Consider the following 25,753-nt stretch of genomic DNA (forward strand, 5'->3'; position numbering starts at 1 on the left):
GGTTCCTGGCAGGGCTGAGTAATTAGATAGGAGTTAAGTACCCATTTCCTTTCATCTGTGCTTCTCCTCCAAAACCCCAAAAACTTGCCTTTCTGCCTTTCTAACCTAGTGAATCTCCACTGGGGTAGAGGAAAGGAATCAGGTATAGTTCCAGTAATTGCACTATAGTCTTCCTTACTATAAAAGTTAGTTTGTTTTTTTTAATCGTAGTTGTGATTTCTAAGCATACTATTGAAAGTAAAACTTGAGAAATTCATTGGCTAGTAGTAGTGTATGCCACCCAGAACACGAGTCCCAGCCTGGAGAGAGTCTCTCTCACCAGAGCATGCAGTATCTTCTCCCTTTGTGGCTGGCTGGTAGTCATCTGTGGGGATGGGAGGGGCATTTAGACCCCCCCAGCCAGGAAGAGTCATTTCCTATTAAACACAGATCTCTGCTTGTGCAGCACCTGCACACTTCCTGCAGAGTGTATCGCCACTCATGGCCCCCTGACCAGTTCACTCATGGGCATGTTGTTTATATTGTGTAGGATACAATGTATGTTGGCAGTTGGTAATACTTTTGAGAACCTTGGAGTGATGTGAGTGATCATGAAAGAAGGATTAAAGTATTAAGGTGGTGCTGAGCATATTGAGAGGGACAGACTGGTGACAGTCCAAATGGGGAGTTTGGGTAAGAGAAACTTGTAAGTGAAGGAGGGATGATTATCATAACCAACATGTGCATAGTGCTTTGTAGTCACCATGCAGCATACACTCCTGGTTGCTTTTAATACCAAGGATGCTCCAAGAGCTGGCAGGATTTGCCCAAAGTGACACAGGCTGTACTCTGTTGCTGGGACTGGTTTTATACTGGTTTTTCCTCTGCCTGCCATGGGTGGCCGAGTACCTCTCAGTGGTAGCACTGGTTCTCTCATTACTCACGTAGAGAGCACCCTTTCTGGGTCCCCTCCTTCCTGCCCTTTGGCAGGGTGGCAGTGGTGGGGGTATTATCTGTACCCTAGATGGGAGCAGTATTGGAGCACATTGTTCTGTGTTCTGTCTCTTCCCTCTCATTTTTTCCCTCTCACAGGAGTGATTTAGCTCCTGGTTTATTGATGGTGGTTGGGTGTACTGGGGAGAGCCTCACCCACTGGCCACATCCACCAGGAGAGAGGTCACTGCATCAGAACACTGCCTAGCTTTGTGCTTGTTTTCTTGTATACCTGCTTACCCTCAAGAGGAGCTTGTCTTATGCTGTGTCCTGCTTTCCTGCTTTGCTGGGTCTGGGTGGGTAAGATTAATTCAGGAGGGGAAGGAGGGAGCACTGCAGCTTTGCCAGTCATGAAGAGGACATTAGACTTTGGACTGCACTTGATTTCATGAGACTGTATAGCAACTGGGTAGAACCTGGAGGGGAGAAAGGAAGTGATTATGTAATACAGTCTGGGGATTTTTGCCAAAGTCAAATAAATTGTTTTGACTTATTTAAAATGCCAGTTCTGCCTGGGAATAATTCAGGATGAAGGTGGTATAGGTTTTACAAGAGACTTGCCCTTAAAACAGTTGCAGGTGGTAACAGCAGTTGAAATGAAGTTACTTACATATGAACTGTAGTGTTAATTGTGATTTTGGATTGCAGCATGTGTTTATAATGGTCCATGAAGTTCACACTCTTTCTTCACCTGATTTTGTTCAGTGTAATGCCAGCTCATTCATTGTCCTTACAGCCCTTGGAGCAGAACTCCTCTATGCTCCTTTAAGGGATAGAGGAGCTGTTTCTGGGAAAGGGCTCTGGTGGCCCTGCTGCATGACTCGGCTTGACCTATAGCTCATCCACTTGGGGCATATTCTCTCTCAGCTTCATTTTCCTCATCTGTTAAGTGAGGTCAGACTTGCTGTTAAGGTTTATTTCCTTCAAGATTCCATGATCCTGCTCTAGGATTTCTTGGTAGCATGCCTTCTGTTAATGTGCTCGGTAAGTATCTTTTACATTTAATTGACTAGGTGTACAGATATAAACACTCATCCTCCTGGAATATGTACCTGGAAAAGAGAAGCAGATGGGATTGTGAAGAGAGAGCCTATTCTTGGCTGTATTACTCACTTATTTTAGATAGTTTCTTGCAGAATAACTATTTTTATCACTGGCTTTTTTGGCTAATTAAAGCCTTCTGACTGGAATGTAAATAAACAAGTATAGAAATTGTATGTATTTTAGCTCTTAGTGGAATATGGTGTTGCCCAACCAGCAGATGCAAAATTCTTAATGTCTGGGCTATGTAATAACCTTTTCAGAAACAATTTGTGGTAATAAACCTTGTCTCTGACAGAATAAAGTACCCCTCCTTCCTGATTGTCTTGCCAATGAGTTTCAGCCCCTGGCAAGTTCACCCTCCATTAGGTGAGACCAAAAAATGACAACTGAACGTTCTTGGGGTGAAAGGGTTTATACCAACTTTATTCCCATGGTGGCAGGTCAAGCACTAGAATCCCGTCCACTGTCTGCAGGCAGCAAGCCGGTCTCTGCCTCTGGGCCTCTTCACCCGCACAGACATTTTAGTCTCTGCATTCGGCGCTGCCACCCACTCCAGCCTCTGCTCTCCTGCAGCTGTGCAGCCCAGAGCACTGGGTGGAGCTCTTTATATAGAGTCAGTGTACTGCACACGTGTGCAGTGAGCAAGATGACCAGGGTTAGTTAGGTGAGAATCGTGGCCATAGGAACTTACATTTCCTCTACACTTGTGTACCCTTTTCTCACTTTTCTCTTTCCTATTTGCCCAGCTAGCTCGAAGCACTAAGGATCAAAGATGGAGGGTACCAATCCAACAGATGATGTTTTTAAAAACTTTTTATTTGGAAATGATTTCAAGCTGAAAGATTGCCGTGAATGAGTAGTCTAAAGAACACTCTTATACCCCTTACCCAAGCTCACCTATTAACACTTTGCCCTGTTTGCTTTACCATTTGTACTTTCTTTAGGTGTGTGTGTGTGTGTGTGTGTGTGTGTATGTGTAAATATATACATTTATATATATATATGCACACAATATTTTTCTGGACTATTTGAGAGTAAGTTGCCTACATCATGGCTCATTCACTTATGGTGTATTTTCTAATAGGGATATTCTCTTATGTAATCACAGTGCAGTTCTTAACTTCAATTAATTTGATGTTTATTCAGTACTTTGATCTATGAGTATTCCAGTTTTGTCAGTACTTTGATCTGTCTGTATTCCAATTTTGTCAGCTTGTCCAATTATGTCCTTAGCATTTTCTCCCTTCAGTACAGGATCTTGTCTAGAATCAGGTGTAGCATTTACTTGTCATGAGTCTTTAATCTTTAGGTTTGTTGTTCTAAGTTTTTGAAACCAACTGGTGCTCCTGTTTTTATGTATTGTCCAGTAGTATATGGATAGATTTTCCCAGCATAAAACATACTGTCCTCTGTGTACAAGATATTTCTGCTATTGGTCTCCAGGGGGACAGAATATGCTGCCTTGACCTTATAGCCTTTTGGCCAGATGCCTGGCAGTCATTCTTCTTTCACTTACAGTCCTCAGCAGTAAACAGATTGATCCCTTTTGTTTGTGGGAGAGAGAGAGAATCTGACTGAGCACTTTGTGCAAACCTAAGAAATGGAAGAATGTTTTGCCATTGGCCAAAACTTTATGGTAGTTTCAGACTAAAGCAGAAGTGTGTCTCTTAATGACTCAAATTATCTTTGTATGTGGCCATAGCATATGTTTTAATCAAATATTAAGTATCTGCATGATTATGTTGTCCAAGTTATTGCTATAGTTACTCTCAAAGGGAAGATATTTTTCAGAGTTAAGCTATATGTAGGCAAGGCAGTGAGGAGCCCTTCTGAGTGAGGCAAATGCATAACTTCAGTAGTTTGATCCGTCTGTGTTCACAGGGTTCTGGCAAATGCATCTGCCCCACCCTTGATTTCCTAGAACATGGTGAGGCTGCCCGTCTCTTTCCTTTAGTAGAAGACATTTTTTGTGTGTGCAACTTTTATCCATAAGTTTTAGCGTTAATTACTTCAGTGTATGTACCCCTAGACACTATATTCTGTTTAGCCTTGCCTCTGCCTCTCTCACAGATAGGCCAAGGGAAACCTCATCATGGATGTGGATAGGACTGAATCAGGAACCCTGACTTGCCACTCACCAGTTGTGTGCCCTTGAAAGAGGTATTCAGTGCTCCAGGGATTTGGTGCCTGCGCTTCTGAGTGCTAGACTTCAAAGGTTCAACCACTTTTAACAGTTTGCATTAGTGAAATAAAGTGAGATGTCTACTTCCTCATGATGTTTTTAGTTATTTTATTATTATTATTTTTTTAAATTTTGGTATCATTAATCTACAATTACATGAAGAACATTATGGTTACTAGACTCCCCCCTTCACCAAGTCCCCCCCCACAAACCCCATTACAGTCACTGTCCATCAGCGTAGTAAGATGCTGTAGACTCACTATTTGTCTTCTCTGTGTTGCACAGCCCTCCCGATGCTACCCGCCTCCACATTATACATGCTAATCGTAAGGCCCCCTTTCTTTTTCCCTGCCATAATCCCTCCCTTCCCACCCCTCCTGCACAGTCCCTTTCCCTTTGGTAACCGTTAGTCCATTCTTGGGTTCTGTGATTCTGCTGCTGTTTTGTTCCTTCAATTTTTCTTTGTTCTTATACTCCACATATGAGTGAAATCATTTGGTACTTGTCTTTCTCTGCCTGGCTTATTTCACTGAGCATAATACCCTCTAGCTACATCCATGTTGTTGCAAATGGTGGGATTTGTTTTCTTCTTATGGCTGAATAATATTCCATTGTGTATATGTACCACATCTTTTTTTTTGTATCATTAATCTGCAATTACATGAAGAACATTATGTTTGCTAGGCTCCCTCCTTCACACATACCCCTTCACCATCACTGTCCATCTGCATTGTAAGATGCTGTAAAATCACTACTTCTCTGTTTTGCACAGCCCTCCCCATGCCCTCCATGCACTATACATGCTAATCGTAATGCCCTCTTTGTTTTTCCCCACCCTTATCCCTCCCTTCCCACCCATCCTCCCCAGTCCCTTTCCCTTTGGTAACTGTTAGTCCATTCTTGGGTTCTGTGGTTCTGCTGCTGTTTTGTTCCTTCAGTTTTCCTCTGGTCTTAAACTCCACATATAAGTGAAATCATTTGGTACTTGTCTTTCTCCGCCTGGCTTATTTCACTGAGCATAATACCCTCTAGCTCCATCCATGTTGTTGTAAATGGTAGGATCTATTTTTCTCTTATGGCTGAGTAATATTCCATTGTGTATATGTACCACATCTTCTTTATCCATTCATCTACTGATGGACACTTAGGTTGCTTCCATTTCTTGGCTATTGTAGATAGTGCTGCAATAAACATAGGGGTGCATCTGTCTTTTTCAAACTGGGTTGCTGCATTCTTAGGGTAAATTCCTAGAAGTGGAATTCCTGAGTCAAATGGTATTTCTATTTTGAGGTTTTTGAGGAACCTCCATACTGCTTTCCACAATGGTTGAATTAATTCATTCCCACCGGCAGGGTAGGAGGGTTCCCCTTTCTCCTCAACCTCACCAACATTTGTTGTTGTTTGTCTTTTGGATGGTGACAGTCATTACTGGTGTGAGGTGATATCTCATTGTGGTTTTAATTTGCATTTCTCTGATAACTAGTGACATGGGGTATCTTTTCATGTGTCTGTTGGACATCTGAATTTCTTCTTTGGAGAATTGTCTGTTCAGCTCCACTGCCCATTTTTTTTTTTTTGGAAATAAAATATACATGTTTAGTGTGTACAACTTATATAGAGATATACATATGAATTATATATATATATACTTACACAAAGATTATGAAATAATGTCCACAGATAAGATAATTAATACATCCTTTAGCACAGCTGGTACTATTTTCCTTTATCCCTATGTTTTTTTTTTTTCCCTTTCTTTTTCCCCGCCCTTGTCCCTCCCTTCCCACCCATCCTCCCCAGTCCCTTTCCCTTTGGTAACTATTAGTCCATTCTTGGGTTCTGTGATTCTGCTGCTGTTTTGTCCCTTCAGTTTTGGTTTGTTCTTATACTCCACATATGAGTGAGATCATTTGGTACTTGTCTTTCTCCGCCTGGCTAATTTCACTGAGCATAATACCCTCTAGCTCCATCCATGTTGTTGCAAATGGTAGGATCTGTTTTTTTCTTATGGCTGAGTAATATTCCATTGTGTATATGTACCACATCTTCTTTATCCATTCATCTACTGATGGACATTTAGGTTCCTTCCATATCTTGGCTACTGTAAATAGTGCAGCGATAAACATAGAGGTGCATCTGTCTTTTTCAACCTGGAGTGCTGCATTCTTAGGGTAAATTCCTATAAGTGGAAATCCTGGGTCAAATGGTAAGTCTATTTTGAGCATTCTGAGGAACCTCCATACTGCTTTCCACAATGGCTGAACTAATTTACATTCCCACCAGAGGTGTAGGAGGGTTCCCCTTTCTCCACAAGCTCGCCAACATTTGTTGTTGTCTTTTCGCTGATGGCGATCCTTACTGGTGTGAGGTGATATCTCATTGTGGTTTTAATTTGCATTTCTCTGATGATTAGCAATGTGGAACATCTTTTCATGTGCCTGTTGTCCATCTGGATTTCTTCTTTAGAGAACTGTCTATTCAGCTCCTCTGCCCATTTTTTAATTGGATTATTTGCTTTTTGTTTGTTGAGGCATGTGAGCTCTTTATATATTTTGGATGTCAATCCTTTATTGGATCTGTCATTTATGAATATGTTCTCCCATACTGTAGGATACCTTTTTGTTCTATTGATGGTGTCCTTGGCTGTACAGAAGCTTTTTAGCTTGATATAGTCCCACTTGTTCATTTTTGCCTTTGTTTCCCTTGCCCGGGGAGATACGTTCATGAAGAAGTCACTCATGTTTATGTCCATGAGATTTTTGCCTATGTTTTTTTCTAAGAGTTTTATGGTTTCATGACTTACATTCAGGTCTTTGATCCATTTGGAGTTTACTTTTGTGTATGGGGTTAGACAATGATCCAGTTTCATTCTCTTACATATAGCTGTCTAGTTTTGCCAGCACCATCTGTTGAAGAGACAGTCCTTTCCCCATTGTATGTCCATGGCTCCTTTATTGTATATTAATTGACCATATATGTTTGGGTTAATGTCTGGAGTTTCTATTCTGTTCCACTGGTCTGTGGCTCTGTTCTTGTGCCAATACCAAATTGTCTTGATTACTGTGGCTTTGTAGTAGAGCTTGAAGGTAGGGAGCAAGATCCCCCCCACTTTATTCTTCCTTCTCAGGATTGCTTTGGCTATATGGGGTCTTTGGCGGTTCCATATGAATTTTTGAACTATTTCTTCCAGTTCATTGAAGAATGCTGCTGGTAATTTGATAGGGATTGCATCAAATCTGTATACTGCTTTGGGCAGGATGGCCATTTTGATGATATTAATTCTTCCCAGGCAGGAGCATGGGATGAGTTTCCATTTGTTAGTGACCTCTTTAATTTCTCTTAGGAGTGTCTTGTAGTTTTCAGGGTATAGGTCTTTCACTTCCTTGGTTAGGTTTATTCCTGCATATTTTATTCTTTTTGATGCTATTGTGAATGGAATTGTTTTCCTGATTTCTCTTTCTATTAGTTCATTTTTAGTGTATAGGAAAGCTACAGATTTCTGTGTGCTAATTTTGGATCCTGCAACTTTGCTGAATTCTGATATTAGTTCTAGTAGTTTTGCAGTGGAGTCTTGAGGGTTTTTTATGTACAATATCATGTCATCTGCAAATAGTGACAGTTTAACTTCTTCTTGACCAATCTGGAGTCCTTCTATTTCTTTGTTTTGTCTGATTTCCGTGGCTAGGACCTCCCGTACTACGTTGAATAACAGTGGGGAGAGTGGGCATCCCTGTCTTGTTCCTGATCTCAGAGGAAAAGCTTTCAGCCTCTTGCTGTTCAGTATGATGTTAGCTGTGGGTTTATCATATATGGCCTTTATTATGTTGAGGTACTTCCCCTCTGTGCCCATTTTGTTGAGAGTTTTTATCATGAACGGATGTTGAATTTTGTCAAATGCTTTTTCAGCATCTATGGAGATGATCTTGTGGTTTTTGTCCTTCATTTTGTTGATGTGGTGGATGATGTTGATGGATTTTCGAATGTTGTACCATCCTTGCATCCCTGGGATGAATCCCACTTGGTCATGGTGTATGATCCTCTTGATGTATTTTTGAATTCGGTTTGCTAATATTTTGTTGAGTATTTTTGCATCTACGTTCATCAGGGATATTGGTCTGTAGTTTTCTTTTTTGGTGGGGTCATTGCCTGGTTTTGGTATTAGGGTGATGTTGGCTTCATAGAATGAGTTTGGGAGTATTCCCTCCTCTTCTTTCTTTTGGAAAACTTTTAGGAGAGTGGGTGTTATGCCTTCTCTGTATGTCTGATAACATTCCGAGATAAATCCATCTGGCCCGGGGGTTTTGTTCTTGGGTAGTTTTTTGATTACCAATTCAATTTTGTTGCTGGTAATTGGTCTGTTTTGATTTTCTGTTTCTTTCTGGGTCAGTATTGGAAGGGTATATTTTTCTAGGACGTTGTCCATTTCTCCTAGGTTTTGCAGCTTGTTAGCATATAGGTTTTCATAGTATTGTCTAATAATTCTTTGTATTTCTGTGGGGTCCATCGTGATTTTTCCTTTCTCGTTTCTGATTCTGTTGATGTGTGCTGATTCTCTTTTTCTCTTAATTAGTCTGGCCGGAGGCTTATCTATTTTGTTTATTTTCTCAAAGAAGCAGCTCTTGGTTTCATTGATTTTTTTTCTATTGTTTCATTCTTCTCAATTTTATTTATTTATTCTCTGGTCTTTATTATGTCCATCCCTCTGCTGACCTTAGGCCTCATTTGTTCTTCTTTTTTCAATTTCGATAATTGTGACATTAGACTATTCATTTGGGATTGTTCTTCCTTCTTTAAATATGCCTGGATTGCTATATACTTTCCTCTTAAGACTGCTTTTGCTGTGTCCCACAGAAGTTGGGGCTTTGAGTTGTTGTTGTCATTTGTTTCCATATATAGCTTGATCTGTATTTCAATTTGGTCGTTGATCCATTGATTATTTAGGAGCATGTTGTTAAGCCTCCATGTGTTTGTGAGCCTTTTTGCTTTCTTTGTACAATTTATTTCTAGTTTTATATCTGAAAAGTTGGTTGGTAGGATTTCAATCTTTTGGAATTTACTGAGGCTCTTTTTGTGGCCCAGTATGTGGTCTATTCTGGATAATGTTCCATGTGCACTTGAGAAGAATGTGTATCTTGTTGCTTTTGGATGTAGAGTTCTATAGCTGTTTATTAGCTCCATCTGTTCTAGTGTGTTGTTCAGTGCCTCTGTGTCCTTACTTACTTTCTTTCTGGTGGATCTGTCCTTTGGAGTGAGTGGTGTGTTGAAGTCTCCCAAAATGAATGCATTGCATTCTGTTTCCTCCTTCAATTCTGTTAGTATTTGTTTCACATATGCTGGTGCTCCTGTATTGGGTGCATATATATTTATAATGGTTATATCTTCTTGTTGGACTGACCCCTTTATCATTATGTAATGTCCTTCTTTATCTCTTGTTACTTTCTTTGTTTTGAAATCTATTTTGTCTTATACTAGTACTGCAACACCTGCTTTTTTCTCCCTGTTGTTTGCATGAAATATCTTTTTCCATTCCTTGACTTTTAGTCTGTGTATGTCTTTGGGTTTGAGGTGAGTATCTTGTAAGCAACATATAGATGGGTCTTGCTTTTTTATCCATTCTATTACTCTGTTTCTTTTGATTGGTGCATTCAGTCCATTTACATTTAGGGGGATTATTGAAAGATATGTACTTATTGCCATTGCAGGCTTTAGATTTGTGGTTACCAAAGGTTCAAGGTTAGCTTCTTTACTATCTTACTGTCTAACTTAACTCACTTTTTGAGCTATTATAGAAACTGTCTGATGATTCTTTCTCTCCCTTCTTATTCCTCCTCCTCCATTCTTCATATGTTGGGTGTTTTGTTCTGTGCTCTTTTGTGTTTCCTTTGACTGCTTTTGTGGGTAGTTGATTTTATTTTTTGTCTTTAGTTAGTATTTGGTTGGTCTGCTTTCTTTGCTGTGATTTTATTTTCTCTGGTGACATCTATTTAGCCTTAGGAGTGCTGCCATCTAGAGCAGTCCCTCTAGAATACCCTGTAGAGGTGGTTTGTGGGAGGCATATTCCCTCAACTTTTGCTTGTCTGGGAATTGTTTAATCCCTACTTCATATTGAAATGATAATCGTGCTGGATACAATATCCTTGGTTCAAGCCCCTTCTGTTTCATTGCATTAAATTATATCATGCCATTCTCTTCTGGCCTATAAGGTTTCTGTTGAGAAGTCTGATGATAGCCTGATGGATTTTCCTTTGTAGGTGACCTTTTTTTTCTCTCTCACTGCCTTCAATCCTCTGTCCTTGTCTTTGATCTTTGCTATTTTAATTATTATGTGTTTTGGTGTTGCCCTCCTTGAGTCCTTTGTCGTGGGAGTTCTGTGTGCTTCTGTGGTCTGATCGATTATTTCCTCCCCCAGTTTGGGGAAGTTCTTAGCAATTATGTCTTCAAAGACACTTTTTATCCCTTTTTCTCTCTTCTTCTTCTTCTGGTACTCCTATAATGCGGATATTTTTCCATTTCGATTGGTCACGCAGTTCTCTTAATATTGTTTCATTCCTGGAGATCCTTTTATCTCTCTCTGCATCAGCTTCTCTGCATTTCTGTACTCTGATTTCTAGTCCATTAATGGTCTCTTGCATCTTGTGCTTTGATTCTGCTTTGAAGTCCTTCCAGAGATTGTTTTATTTCTGTGTTCTCCCTCCTTAGCTCTTGCATATTTCTCTGCAAGTCCATCAGGATGGTTATGACTTTTATTTTGAATTCTTTTTCAGGAAGATCGGTTAAATCTATCTCCCCAGATTCCTTCTCAGGGGAGGATGTAGAGGATGTCTGGGTTAGTCTGGTCTGGATCAAATTCTTCTGCCTTTTCATGTTGATAAATGCAGTGGTATGCTATTGGCTCGTCTGTCAGCTGGGAGAACCAAGATCCTTTCCACTTGCTCCTGGCCTTTGTTTCCTGGGACAACGGCGACCCCTGGCGGCTTGTGTTGGGCAGTTGTGCGTAGACGGGGTCTCTGTTTCTTGCCCGGCCGCTATTGAGGAAGCTCCCTTGCTGTGGGCGTGGCCAGCCTCAGACTGCTCCCCTTTTATGGTGGGGCTGTACCGGAGGGGGAACAGACAGCGGGCTGTTAATTGCCATGAGGGGTCTCAGAGCTGCACTACCACCTATGAGGTTAGGGCACCCGGAGTTCCTCGGGACTCCCAGCTGCTGGGCTGTGTGCTCTGGGACGTTTCTGTCCAGTTGTGAGGCCCCTGTCCCTTTAAGACTTTCAAAAAGCACTTGCTTTTCTTTTGTCTCAGGGGCACTGGCTGCAGGGACCCGCTAGCAGGTTTTACTGTCCTGTTTCCCTAGTATCCTGCACTGCTTGCACTGTGTGTCTGCGCTGCAGCGCGGATGGCTAAGGCTGGGTGTTTAGCAGTCCTGGGCCCCCTCTCCCTCCCCACTCCAATTCCTCTCCTCCGGCCAGGAGCTGGGGTGAGGGGTGCTCAGGTCCTGCTGGGCCGTGGCTTGTATCTTTCCCTGTTCGGGAGGTGCTGGATTCTCACAGGTGTAGATGTAGCCTGGCTGTTGTCCTGTGTCTTCTGTCTCTCTTTTAGTAATAGTTGTATTTGTTGTATTTTCAAAAATTTATATGGTTTTGGGAGGAGATTTCCGCTGCTCTACTCACACCTCCATCTTGGCTCCGCCTCTATGTTTGGTTATTTTAAAGGACAGTATCTGCACAATTAGACCCAAAGAGCAGTGACAGGAAAGATGGGAAGAAGTCTTACTCTGAATATCATGCTCTTGACTAGATTTCCCGTGTGTGCTTTCCTGCTTTCTAAGAGCATTTTGTGCTGAGTGACTTTAGGAGGGGATTGATAGATGTCACATTGATTGTCATTGTGTGTAATGTTAAGCTTAGTACAGTTGACCCTTGAACAATTAGGGTTAGGGACACTGACCTCCCTGTGCAGTCAAATCAGAGTATAACTTTTGACTCTACTGTTGACTAGAAGACTTACTGATGACATCAACAGTTGATTAATGCATATTTTCTATGTTATATGTATTATACACTGCATTCTTATGTTACTATATTGTAAGTTAGAAGAAAATGTTTTTTCAAATTATCACATACCTCCAAAAGTTTTTCCAATATATTTATTGAAAAAAAATCTGTGTGTAAGTGGAGTGGCTCAGTTCAAGTCCGTGTTGTTCAAGGATCAACTGTTATTTCTCTGATATACAGGTGTAAAGGCCAAAGGGATTTTTTGCCTCATCTCTTTTCTTTGCAGTGGTGAGAGCATAGGGATGAATGAGAGTGTTCTTCTGAGAGGCTAGACATCCATGGTAATCCTGTTAACTTCCAGAGAGTGTTTATATGAGATTGAATTTCTTTGCTAATGGTGTCTGTCTGTGACACAGCAGGTATGTTTTGCATACTTTTTAACGTTCGTCAGCAGTTAGTATAGAATCACTTTTCTCAGAAAGTTTTTTTATATACAAGCAAGTAGAGTAATAAAATTGATATAGATATGCCACAGGAATATTTGAATGGGACTCTGGGATGCTGGTCCTCATGGTTTGGTATCAAGGAGGCCATGAACTTGAATACAGGTTGCCCATATCATTTACCTCTGTGTGGCTCCTGGCGAAGGTAGCAAAAAGTTTTATAAAAATTTCTTATAAAAAGTCATTTTTCTCTATAGCATCTTACTATGCTGATAGACAGTGACTGCAAAGGAGGAGGGGAGGACTTGATAATATGGGTGAATGTTGAAACCACCATGTAGTTCCTGTGAAACCTTCATAAGATTGTATATCAACGATACTTTAATTTTAAAAAAGTCATTTTTTACCCCAGTACCAATTTTATAAAATGTTATACTTTAGAGGGGAATGTTTCAGAGGCAATTAGGTAAAACATTACAGATTTGATCAGGATTTGAGAAAACTGTCATCAAGGTACCTTAAGGGACAAAGCACCCACATTGCCCACCCATAGTTTAGGGTTTTTAGATAAATTATTAACAGTCTCCTGTGTTTCAGAATATACTTAATCAAGTGCTTGTGAACAGAGGTCATTATGATTAGAGCCTCTAAAGGGGGAAATTTAAACAGTCATGTTTCTTGACTTTGGAGGGATTACTTGTATTCCTGAGAAAGTGATACTAACAGTCGTCTTGTTCCTTTTACTCTCCTGAATTTGGTCTGTAAAATGCTTGTGCACTGGTCCATTTGAGCACTAGAGAAAATAGAAACATATTAGGTAGAGTCTCTTCCCAGACAGTTTATGTTCTGGCTAGGTAGAGAGGCCTATCTATGAAGTATTAACAGTTACAGAGAGGAGTTTCTAAAGCCCTTTCTTTAGTTCTGGCATTATTTTAACTATGTGCTTTACATAGATTATTTAGTCCTTAGAACAACCCCTTCTGTTAGGATCTCTTATCCCCAGTGGTGCACAAGAGGAAAGAGTGACAGATTAAATAACTAGGTCAAGGTTGATACGTGTTTGGATTTGCACCCAAGGAATGGGACACCAGAGCCTGTGCTCTTTATTGTACCATTCTGAAGTGAGCAGTGCCATGGGCAAAACTCTGTGGTACTGATGAAAAGACAAAGACAAAAGATGAAAACAAAGAAGGGAGGGTCTGTGCTGTAAACTTTCATACTTTAAGAATCTTAATTTCATGAATGCTGAGCTATGAATTGCAGACCCAGGAGCAAGTGCAAGGTGGGAATAGACATTTGCTATTGGAAATGAGACCATGAGTGTTCAGCCTGGAGTGATGGCTTCTGTGGTGAGTAATGGCAAAACAGGCGTGCTTTCCTTCCTTTGTCTTATTAAACTTCTCTGCATTTTTCAAAGCCAGAATATATTAGTCACTATGAATCTTTCCCTGTCTTCCTCAGTTCGCTTTGGGCTTCTGGAGCCATCTTTACATACGTCACTCTTACAGGATGTAAACTGTCATATTTTACTTCTTCATTCATAGATTCTCCCCTTCTCCCCATGCCAATTCTCTCCTCCAATTCTTTAAAATCAAGGACAGTCTTACTCATCTTTCTATCTCAGGGGCTCAAAGTAGTATCAGTTATTTAGTGAGTATTGGGTTTATTTGTTTGTTGAATGAATAGCTGAGTTTCTCAGTTGGTCCATATTTAAAGGTTCTTTAAAGCTTGGTATAGAATAATTGGGGCATAAGATCTCTACTTAGGAGAATCGGTCTGGTGGTGTAGTACAGATTGAGTTGGAGTTGGGGAAGCTGACATCAAGGCAGTTAGGTAAAAGAAATTATAGCAATCTAGGCAGGAGGTGATTAGGGTCTGGTAGAAGGTAGTAATGAGGGAAAAGGTACAAATCTAATGAAAGTATAAAGCAGGAACCAGCAGACCTGGTGACATTTGTTGTAGGCATAGAGGATATGGGGAGGAGTCGAACATTTCAAATTATGTAATCCTTTGGCCGCTTTCAAGCTTTTTAAATAATTTATTAGATGATTAGGGTGCTGGTTGACTTAGTAGTTCCTAAATAAATGAGGCAGTATTATATAGGCTCTGAACTGTTAAACCATGAACAGTGCAATAAAAGGAGCAGATAAAGTCAAGGCTGGCACAGTTGAAAGCTCCCCCACTTGACAGATTTTAACTCATTCTGTAACAGAAAACTTTGATTTATTTTAGATATATACATAGCTTCCCAAGAGCTTAAATCAAAGTCAAATTTCATTCACCATCTTGCCCAAGGATTTTAATCTGTTGTTGAGGTGAGCCCTGTAACTCCTGCAGAAGCATAGGTCATGTGGTTATCATACTTCGTGTTGCTAACCTGGCAGCTCTGCAGACAAATAGGTGATGGTTCCCAGGAATCCTGGAGTCTCATGCACTGACTGCACTTGTAGGCCAGCTACAGGCCCGCAGATTGCTCTTAATAGTTGTGCTAATAGAGGAAAAATACAATTTCTAAATTCAGAGTCTGAAAAGATTCTGAATGTTAAGAGTAAGTCTAATATTAAGTTTTAAAAATTGTGTATACTTACAGAAAAGTGCGCAAATCATAATGTAAAGCAATCATCCTTGTGTACACTCAGATCAAGAAGACAGTGTTACCAGTATCTCACAACCCCTCCTTCTCTAAGGTAACTTGTATTCTGATTATAACACTGTAGATTCATTCTGCATGTTTTTAAGGATTAACATACAGAGAATAATGAAGGATGTATTTTGGCTTCTTTCAGCCAGCATTATGTTTGTGAGCTTTGTCCATGTTGTTGTATGTAGCAGTCTTTATTCATTCTTGTTGTCTTGTAATGCTCTACTGATGAATAAACCACAAAGTATTCATCCACTCTACTGGTGATGGACATTAGGATTCTTTAGACTTTTTTTGGAAATTAGGAATAATGGTGCTGTGAATATTTGTGTGTATTTTCTTTGGGTATGCATATACAGATTTGTTGTGTATATTTTCAAGGAGGAAAATTGCCAGGTTATATATAATGTATGCATATGTTCAGCTGTCAAATGGTTTTCCAAAATAGTTACACCATTGTACACTGCCAGCATACTCCTGTTGCTCAATATCTTTATCAACACTTATTTCTGTCTTTTAAATTTTAGCCATTTTGGTGTATGTGTGGCACTCTTGTTTTTAATTTGCTTTTCTGGGATTAATAATGAGGTTGAGTACTTATTTATAGGCTTTCTGAATATCTTCTTTTACGATTAATGGTTGCCTGTCAAAAAAAATTGACTCATCTGTCTTTTCCTTGTTGATCTGTAGAAGTTATTTTATACTCTGATAGGAGTTCACTGTTACTTATGTTGGAAATACCTTCTCCCATTTTTGTGCCATCTGATGAACATTCCAAGTTACCAGTCTTTTTTCCCTTGGTATTTAGTGCTTTTATGTGTTCTATTCAAGAAACTTTTCCCTACCCCAAGATCAGGAAAATGTATTATTGTACGTAATATAATCCATATTGTTTTATCTCTCACATTTTGTATGTATAATCCAACTGAATTTTTTTGTATGTATGTGACTGTGTCTTGTTTTTAAGGTAATCTCATTTTTCCTTAGTTCTTCAAGACCTGAGTCTTAAGTCTCAAGCGGAAGATGGGAAGCAGTCAGATGTATCTGAATCTGGGTGTTCTTCATAAATCAGGAGTACAGTGTTTAAATAGCTTTTGGGAATTGAAGCCTTCTCTCTCTACCACACCATGGCACTTGGTTTTTGTTTTATGTTCATTGTCCCTTTATTACTTGAAAATGTAGTCTGAATGGAATATTACCACTTCCTTACATGCCATTAATTCCTTAACCCACTGCAGTCAGGATTCTGGCTTCACCAGCTACTGGAAACAGCTGGCAAAGGTTCTGTAGTCTTTGTGCCAAATGGGGGGATTTCTCCAGTATCCTTCAACCATTTGCAGGTTTTGAGCATATCGTTTTTGTCTTCACATCTCTGTTCTGGTTGTGTGACCTTGACAGAGTCTCAGCCTCCTTTTCTTCTGTAAACTTACATGGTTTCATTTTGAAATCCAGTTGGAAAAGCCCCTAGATATGTTTGAGACAAAGTTCTTAAACCCAAGGGCATTAATCTCTGGTTCAAAAATAGGCTTGACCTTGTTTTGCTTTGGGCTGTTTTCACTTGGTATTTAAACACCAAATAAATATGATAGCAGCCATAACTGTCAATTAGGTAATTCCCTTAGAGTTCACGTAGCAACTTCCCATGGATCATTTCATTTGATCCTCATAACAACCTGTGTGAAGTGGGTATTAGAATTGCAGTTACAGAAGTTATTGAAAATACAAACAGCATATTATTTATTCTTGTTGAGAAAAACCTGGTGATGCCACCAGATGAGGTTTTGGGGTTTCCTGTTTCATGTAGCCATCATTTGGTGGGACAGTCTATCCTGTGACCCTTGTGGGCACTTTCTGCTTTCCACTTCCCGCTGGAATGTTAGCTTCTTGGCTTGGAGCAGGAGGGGTCATCCACTGGGATGGGACTGGGAATGGAGACAGAGTTGGATTCTTTAAGGAGATTGTCAGGAACTTGCCCCACAGCCTCTAATGCATGGCCGGTAATCATCAAGTTCACAGACTTCTGCCTCAAGAACTAGTATGACATATATCTTGGTGGTTGATTGCCTGAATGTGACGAGTTTAGGTTTTTCCCACTGTCTACTCCAGAATGATTCACTACAAGACAAAGTCGTGGAGCAGGTGTGACTTGAAGGTACAGCCTTAATTTTTAGGAACCCATTTTGGCTCCAGAAGAACTATTGATTTATTTTAACTAAATAGCTGACTTTAGTTCAACCAATCTCTCTTGATTTATGTTTGTTTATTCACTTGCCAGTAAGTTATTTTAACATGTGATATTTTCCTTTGATTCTTTTCAGTCTTCCCACAAACTTTTTTTTTAAACACCAAATCCTTTTTTCAGATGAATTGGTATACCAGGTCAGTTTATGAAACAGACTAAAGCATTCTTTCATTCATATAAAATCATTTTAGAGATTTGAATTTATAGCATTTACTTAGAAAGCCAGTGACCCCAGTGTGGCTGTTTTGATCAACAGAAAAACTTTTTTAAAAAAAGAAACATTTTAAAAAAGATTACAGTCTTATTTAGTCCAACATTCTAGTTATTTCTCCCTTTGCAAAAATTTTGTAGTTTTTAATGAAATGGCTTAACTTTCAATCCAAGGGTGTTTTTCACTTGAACCAATACGTTGGTTTGAAAAAAGAGTAGGGGGCTAATCTTTATCGTAAATATAAAAGTCAGACAACTCACAAGTACTAAAACTGTTGTATAGTAATTCATCACTAAGCATGGCAGAGTATTGTCATCACTGCATAGCTGTCATATCATGATTGTGGCATGGGAGGGACAGCCGTTCCCAGCACTGCTTGACTGTGGCTCCGGGTATTGTGTGCTTACACATGCTTAGTGATGTAGATGGGCTGGGGCAAGCCTGGCTCAGCGTCTATAATTAGGACCAATCTTAAGAAGTGCTAGTTTATCTACAGAGATGGCCTAGGTTCCTCAGTCTCCTCAACTCAGTCACCAAGTGGAGGCCTCAGGTAATATTTCAGTCTGGAACATAACACATTTGAGTGTGGACTTGTTTTAAAATGCAGTTTTCTAGTCCTCACTCTGGGGGCAGTGGTGAGGATATAGGGAAGGGAGTTGGGGGTAGACTGGAAGACAGGAATTGAGAGATAAGAAATCACGATTGCTCTTGGTTCTTGATTATGTCTGGGCACATTGATGCCAGTGAGGATTCAGAAATGGTCTGGGAATGCTCACCTTGCAGACGGGTTGCGTGAAAAAGTGTTGACTCAAACTCATTGCTGCAACTGACATCCCTGACAGAGAAGAGGAAGTAGGTTTGGGGCTCCATATGGAAAGGGGAGGATGAATGTTGGGGCCCCTCGACTTTCATTCTCCACCTGCGTGGTTCTGCAGAGAGTCTCGTTCTCTGGGGGTCTGTGATCAGGATATGCTGGCTAAATTTGACTCTGCTCAGCAAGGCTCTTAGCTTCACCTTAACCTCTATGGGCTGCTCATTCCAGATTGAGAGTTGACATAAGACTCCTGAAGTGCCTTCAAAAAAACTTCATGAATCCATGCAGCAGTTTGACTACAGTTGCTATGAATCAAAATATGGCTTATTATTTAGACATGGGGCAAATGTATTGTTGATGGGTAGTCTGTAGGAAGCCCTAACCTCCCTGAGTCTCTTTACCCTGTGTCTGCAGTCAGGGCCAGGGGATGTTAAATTGCTTTCAGTATGTTTCCAGAATTAAATTTTGAATTATTTACTCCCTCTTCCTCTGCCTAAATAATTGAAAATTGATGGCAACAGTAGCATGAATTTATGTATATTAAAACTTAGGGTTTTGAGCCAGCTGGGAAATTCCCTTCAGTTTTTCTGGCTTATACCATGTATTTGAAGAATGTTGAACCTAGGTGTTTTGGGAAGTAAATTATTATTGCTGTTGAATGTGACCTGAAAGGAGCTGAGAAGCAGTGGAACTGAAGATACAGTTAGTGATTTTTTTTTCAAATTCTTCTGTTAGGCGTCTGAAGAAGCCTCCCTCAGGGCATTGGAAAGTCTGATGACAGAATTTTTCCATGATTGTACAACCAATGAAAGAAAACGTGAGATAGGTAAGTGAAATGTTAAATTGTAAACAGTCATCTATAAGGAAAAGGCCCCGGTGGAGTAGAAGGAATTGGTAGCCTTGGCTGATCAAGCCTGTGTTTCTCCTTTAATTCTTGCTTTTTTTGAGCTGGTTCTGATTTGTGGCTGATGGGGTATGGGTATGCAAATCTAGCTGCAAGAGAGTTGGGTCCATGGAGCCCACTGTAGTCCACAGTGATGGATTTTCTTTCCTTTGGCCAAGTGTGGAAAACCCTCCCTATTTTGTTATAATTTCAGCAATGTTGAACTTTTTGTAAGAAGCCCATGGCTATTAGCTTGAAAAAAACAACAAACGTCAAAATGACGTTTTTGGTGTGTAGAGGTCTAATCCAGTCTTCATTTAGTGCCCAGAGATTCCTTAACTGATAATTACCTTTAGGGGCTTCATGCTGCTTTTTCCTTATCTCCATTATTGTTTCTCCCATTCTGCACGTTTTGATGAATAAAGGCTTCAAACAACAGAGAGATGTAGGTGTAATTACTTTAGGTCTTCTGGAAACCTCATCACCTTCAAGAACCTTCTTTTGAATTTTGTATCTATTAAGAGGAACACTATCATTAAAGCATACTGTAAACTAGAAAGTGTATTCAAGTGTCAGATCTCTACCATGCTGCACTGTGGTCCTGGAGTAATCTTTTTTTTTTTCCCTCTGAATCATCACTTAACCCCTGAACTTGAGAACGAAAAATGTTTTCTGTATCTAAACTTAAAGGTTTTTCCCTTGAATGACTGGCTGCTCTGTACTGACCATACATTCATTGCTTCCACCTCCTTGGAGGCCTGTTTCTCTGTCTCCAGGACTCTGGAGGCCTGTTTCTCTGTCGTATTTGACTTCTCTAAGTCATGTTCACCAGTTAAGTATGGCTGATTTCCCCCTTTGGTCCAAAGCTTGATAGGGTTTGGATTTCCAGGTGGCTGGTAGATCTTGCTGCAGCCCATTTTCCTGTGTGTCCCTTGATATCACATCAGCTCCTGGTAATGCTGACTTCTTATTTCTCTCTCTTTTTTTTTTTAGATTTTTATTTTCTGAACTGAGGCAAGTTTAAACATCATGATGCTTAAACACCTCAGCATCTGTTTTTTTTTTTTTTTGGTATCATTAATCTACAATTACATGAGGAACATAATGTTTACTAGACTCCTCCATCACCAAGTCCCCCCCGCCACATACCCCATTACAGTCACTGTCCATCAGCATAGTAAGATGCTATTGAATCACTACGTCTTCTCTGTGTTGTACAGCCCTCCCCATGCTCCTCCCCCATTATGTCTGCTAATAATAATGCCCCCTCCTCTTTTTTCCCCCCCTTATCCCTCCCTTTCCACCCATCCTCCCCAGTCCCTTTCCCTTTGGTAATTGTTAGTCCATTCTTGGGTTCTGTGATTCTGCTGCTGTTCTGTTCCTTCAGTTTTTGCTTTGTTCTTATACTCCACAGATGAGAGAAATCATTTGATACTTGTCTTTCTCTGCCTGGCTTATTTCCCTGAGAATAATGCCCTTTAGCTCCATCCATGTTGTTGCAATTGGTAGTATTTGTTTTCTTCTTATGGCTGAATAATATTCCATTGTGTGTACATACCACATCTTCTTTATCCATTCATCTACTGATGGACACTTAGATTGCTTCCATTTTTTGGCTATTATAAATAGTGCAGCGATAAACATAGGGGTGCATCTGTCTCTTTCAAACTGGGCTGCTGCATTCTTAGGTTAAATTCCTTGGAGTGGAATTCCTGGGTCAAATGGTATTTTTATTTTGAGTTTTTTGAGGAACCTCCGTACTGCTTTTCACAATGGTTGAACTAATTTGCATTCCCACCAGCAGTGTAGGAGGGTTCCCCTTTCTCCACAACCTCCCCAACATTTGTTGTTGTTTGTCTTTTGGATGGTTTCTTATCTCCTTTAATTTTAAACTTGGTGGTCTCTCTTGGGCTTGCCTCACACATATCTTTTTTCTGAGAGAGTGCAGTGTAAGACAACCAGAGCCTTTATAAATAAAGCAAGGGGTAGTTGACAGAGCTGAGCCCAATAGATTATCAGGCATTTGGTTTAGAAGATCCACTCTACTTGTTTCCCTAGATTCTCTCTCATTACTCAGTTGAGCTGACCTTCCTCCCGTGCCCAGAGTGACCCCTTATTAGTTTATGCAACTAAAGTACCTTATACCTATAGTAAAAGTATCATTGGTTATTTTTACCAAAGTTGGTGAAGGAGTTTTCCCTTACATTAGTCTACTGTATTCTAACCCTCACGTCTCTAAATTCCTGTTTTTAGTTTATAATTGAAATGCTTTTGGTTTTCCTCTTAATTTTTGATTGCAAAGCAAATACTGTTAGAAGTGAACCTTCTAGAATATGTGCATATTCTCTGATTTTAAAATAGCTTTAGATAATCAGATGCTACAAATGTCTACTTTAAAAGCAGGCAAGGGGACTCAGGGGCTTGGTTCTCTAAAGTGGGTGTGTCTTAGTCCACTTCTCTTTGTACCTGGTCTTTAGAGCTTTATCTGAGTGTGTGGGTTGGAAGCATTTCTTGCTGCTTTTTTGATCTTAGGATAAACTAAAGGCTTTCCTGGCTAGGAGAAAGCAGGGAGGCCTTTTATAATAGGGGCTCCACCCACCTGTCACCAAAGGTGTATTATTAGTACTCTAAGATGGAGCTGTTATCTGATCATTTTTGTCATGGAGGAAGCTGACTCATCAGAGAGGAGCAATGATTTGGTTGGGATCAGCCTCAGGAGTGAGTTAGTGGCCACCTCTAGAACAGAGTCCAGAGTTCCTCATTTTCCTCATTTTCCAGCCAGAGCTCCTTCGCTCTGGTTTGACTTTCCTCCTCTGCGATTCATAGAAACTTTCACCACTTAATTATAAAGAATGGGCCATCAGCTTCCTTTTATGGAATTTTTAATGAGACTGCCTTGGTGCATTTAGCCTGAGTGTTGTAGAGTGCTAGCTAGCAGAGCAGTGACCTGAGGATTAGAATGGGCAGCTGTGCTTCCTACTTTCTCAAGGACTTCCTAGAATCTGTCAGCGTTGTTGCCCTTGTATTTTCCTCTTTGCATTTTCATGACCAGTGCAACAGGTCAAAGTGACTGAGGGGTAGTATGTCCAGAAACATGGTGACAGACCCTTAATGCTTGCTGCCTTGTGGTTCTGGCTGATGCTACCAGCAGCCTAAGGGGGAGGAAAACCATTTGTAGCTGATTTGATGTGGGTGGAGCTCCTCCTACAGGCTTTCTTGGGTGGTATTTTAAAGTAAAACCAAATGAAAACCAAATGATTAGAATTAGCCATCTTGAGTCTCTTGCATTTTTTCCTATCCTGTAAGGTTAGTCTTAATCTTGTCTTTTCCTGCTTCTCTAGCCGTCATTTTGTGTGTGTGTGTGTGTGAACAATGTGAGTGGTGAGGAGCTCTGTTATAGATGGTATCCCAGAAGAAACAAGGTAGTAATTAGCCACATTTATACAGTGAAATGATAACCTTATAACCATCTACCCACATAGTAGGCTAGGTAAGAACATTCTTTGTCTAAAAAAGTGTCTATAGCAAGGTTTTGGGTTTTAGATGGCCAAGTACACTCATTATTCATGGTCATGCCAGAGTCAGACAACTATTGTATGGACTGTTCTTTCTGTATGGAAGAATCAGCTGGATTTTTTAGATGATTTTGACATCATTTATGTTATGTGGAGAGAGTCATGTTTAAAAAATAAAAAGACAGCCTAGTCTTGTATTAATTTAATGTGTTTACATAGCCTTCTTTTGTTGCTATTCAATTTTTCCAGAGGAGCTTCTTAATAACTTTGCCCAGCAAATAGGAGCCTGGAGATTCTGCCTGTATTTTCTCTCCAGTACTAGGAATGATTATGTGATGATGTACAGTTTAACGGTTTTTGAGGTAAGTTGTCAGATAATTTTATACTGTTTTGAAAAGTATTTTGTAGCCACCTTGCCATGTCATTGGCACCAGATTTTAGCTTTGATGTACAGAGGCTGGGAAACAGTGGTTACTTCGCTCAGGGCCTTCTTCCCACATGTTGCCTTTACCAAGATGTCTTTGGCACCAGAAAGGTGAGATGGGGCTAGGTAGGTAGGTTGTGGTAAAATATAACTTTTCCTTCCATGTTGTTACTTAAGAGAGAAAGATAATTTTAAAAAGTTTGGATGAAGGGTTGTTACTATAATACCATTATCCCAACCACAAAAATTTTCATTTATATCAGCTTTCTTTGAATCTTTGTCTTCCTATATAGACCTTTTTTGTTTTAACCTAACTATAGTCATACTGTTCATGCCATTTTGTATTCTGCTTCTTTTTCCCTCACTTACTTTATATTCCTGTTAAGTGGTCATACCATTATTCATGAAGCCATTCTGTTTTTGAATATTAAAGTTGTTTCTGTTGTCATCTTCTGGTGGCCATTAGACATAGTGTGTAGTAGTAAGTTTTTACACATACAGCTTTTGTGTCTGTTAAATTATTTAGCAGATCTTCCTAGGAATGGGATTATTGTATCAGAGGATTTGAATATTTTTATTATTCTTATTGCCAGATTGCTTCAAGCCTTTGTTTAAAAGCAGGGCTTGTTAGAGATGATATAACTAACCACTGCATGAAAACCAGTTATTCTTGTGTATAAATTGTTAACTTGAAAGACATATATTTTTTTTTTCAGAATCTGATCAATAAAATGTGGCTTGGAGTCCCATCTCAGGATAAGATGGAAATTCGTAGCTGCCTGCCCAAACTCCTTTTGGCTCACCACAAAACCTTACCTTACTTTATCCGGAACAAGCTCTGCAAAGTTATTGTTGATATTGGCCGTCAAGATTGGCCCATGTTCTACCATGACTTTTTTACTAACATTTTGCAGGTAAGGGTGTACCTAAGGAAACAGTCTTATAAATTGTTTGTTTGTAAAAGTGATTATTTCCTTGTCTTGAAGAGGAGTTTTAAGAGCGATTTGGAACTGCAGTAGTCAGGTCATAGTAGGATAGATTGTCTCGTTTAAATTCGTATTCTTGAGACATGTGCCTTCATGCAATGGAGAAAGGGGGAAAACCCAATCGCTTTGTAAACCTCTGGTGAAATTTTGTTCAAGTATTTGAAAACCTGTTAGGTGCCCTCCCAGGTGTTGGGGTGAGAGGATGAGGCCTTTAGTAAGAATTTAACGGGAGGATAGCAATGTGAACAGTAATTACCCAACAATATGGGTAATTGCCTAGTGGGCATATGTGCAGAGTGCAGTGGTGGTATAGCACTTAGACTTTAGTTGCTGAGGTATTTTCACTGTTGGGGATGAGATGGGAGGTGGTGGAGTGGTGGAGTAAGAGGCCAGATTTATGGGCAGGGGCCAGACCAGGAAGGGCTTTACTCTTGCAGGCGGGCTTCAAGTGTTACAATTCATAGTCCGTCCTTGTGAGCTAAAAGTTTAGAGAAGGGAGAAGAGATAGCCACATTCTTATTTTGGAATGACAACCCTGGCATGAGTGTGGAGTCTGGATTGTAGAAGAGTGAGACTAGAGCAAAGGAAGCCAGTTAGGCTGCTATTGGAGGTGTCTGAGCAAATAAGGTGGACCTGAGCCAGTAAAGGCCTCCCTTGTGGAGTGAGGCGAGGCACACAGGAGATGTGTCAAAGGGCTTTAGTGAGCAATGAGGTGGCAAAGGTGAGGGAAGGAATGCATAATGCCTTCCAGGTTTTTGGCACAAATGGCAGATTTTCTGGGCTAGGAATGAAGGAAAAGGAAATGGACTTGGGCAGAAGATGGTGAATTCAGTTTGGCAGAAAATGCATTTAAGATTTGTGTGTTCCTTCTCTGTATATTTAAGTGAGACATTAGGAAATGCAGATCTGGGGTCCAGGCTACAGGTTAGGATTTGGAAGTCATCAGATAGTGGTAGGTGGGACCTGAAAGCCAAGAGAGAGACGGTGTTCATTTGAATTTTGTGATGAAGTTGGAAAACATTTTCATATTATTGAGACAGTCTTAGGTAAGCCAGAGTGGGTATTATATACAGTTTATAGAAATAAAATTCTTTGACAATTCAGTGACTGTAGGTTCTGGATTTTCCAGAACAATGCCATTTTCTAGTGTTCTGCCTGCTCTCCCTACAAACCCATTTGAATGATGCAGCATCCATATTGCTTCTCTCAGATTGCCTCTCAAAGTGGCACAAAAATTCTTCATTTAATTTTGTTTTGTATCATGGTTCATTTATCTAGAGATTTATTGGATTGATACTGCAAAGGATATTCCTGCATTCAGTAAATTATTTGTTGAACTAGACATGCGCTAACTGAACTTGTGGTGGGGATATAGTAATGAACAAATAGAATGTCCCTGCCTTCATGGAGC

At 40.1% G+C, this 25,753-nt stretch overlaps 1 protein-coding gene across 2 annotated transcripts in view; it reads left to right on the forward strand.

The window, feature by feature from the left end:
* XPO6 (exportin 6) overlaps positions 1-25,753 on the forward strand; it is a 118,437-nt gene that overhangs the window by 22,111 nt on the left and 70,573 nt on the right. For both annotated transcript variants that reach the window (XM_036992127.2, XM_073215361.1), the window contains exons 2-4: positions 19,270-19,360; positions 23,182-23,294; positions 24,073-24,270. In XM_036992127.2, coding sequence (XP_036848022.1) covers positions 19,270-19,360; positions 23,182-23,294; positions 24,073-24,270 — 402 coding nt within the window. The remainder of the gene's footprint in view (positions 1-19,269; positions 19,361-23,181; positions 23,295-24,072; positions 24,271-25,753) is intronic.

Source organism: Manis javanica, chromosome 10, assembly GCF_040802235.1.
Source record: "Manis javanica isolate MJ-LG chromosome 10, MJ_LKY, whole genome shotgun sequence".
NCBI classification, from domain to species: Eukaryota; Metazoa; Chordata; class Mammalia; order Pholidota; family Manidae; genus Manis; species Manis javanica.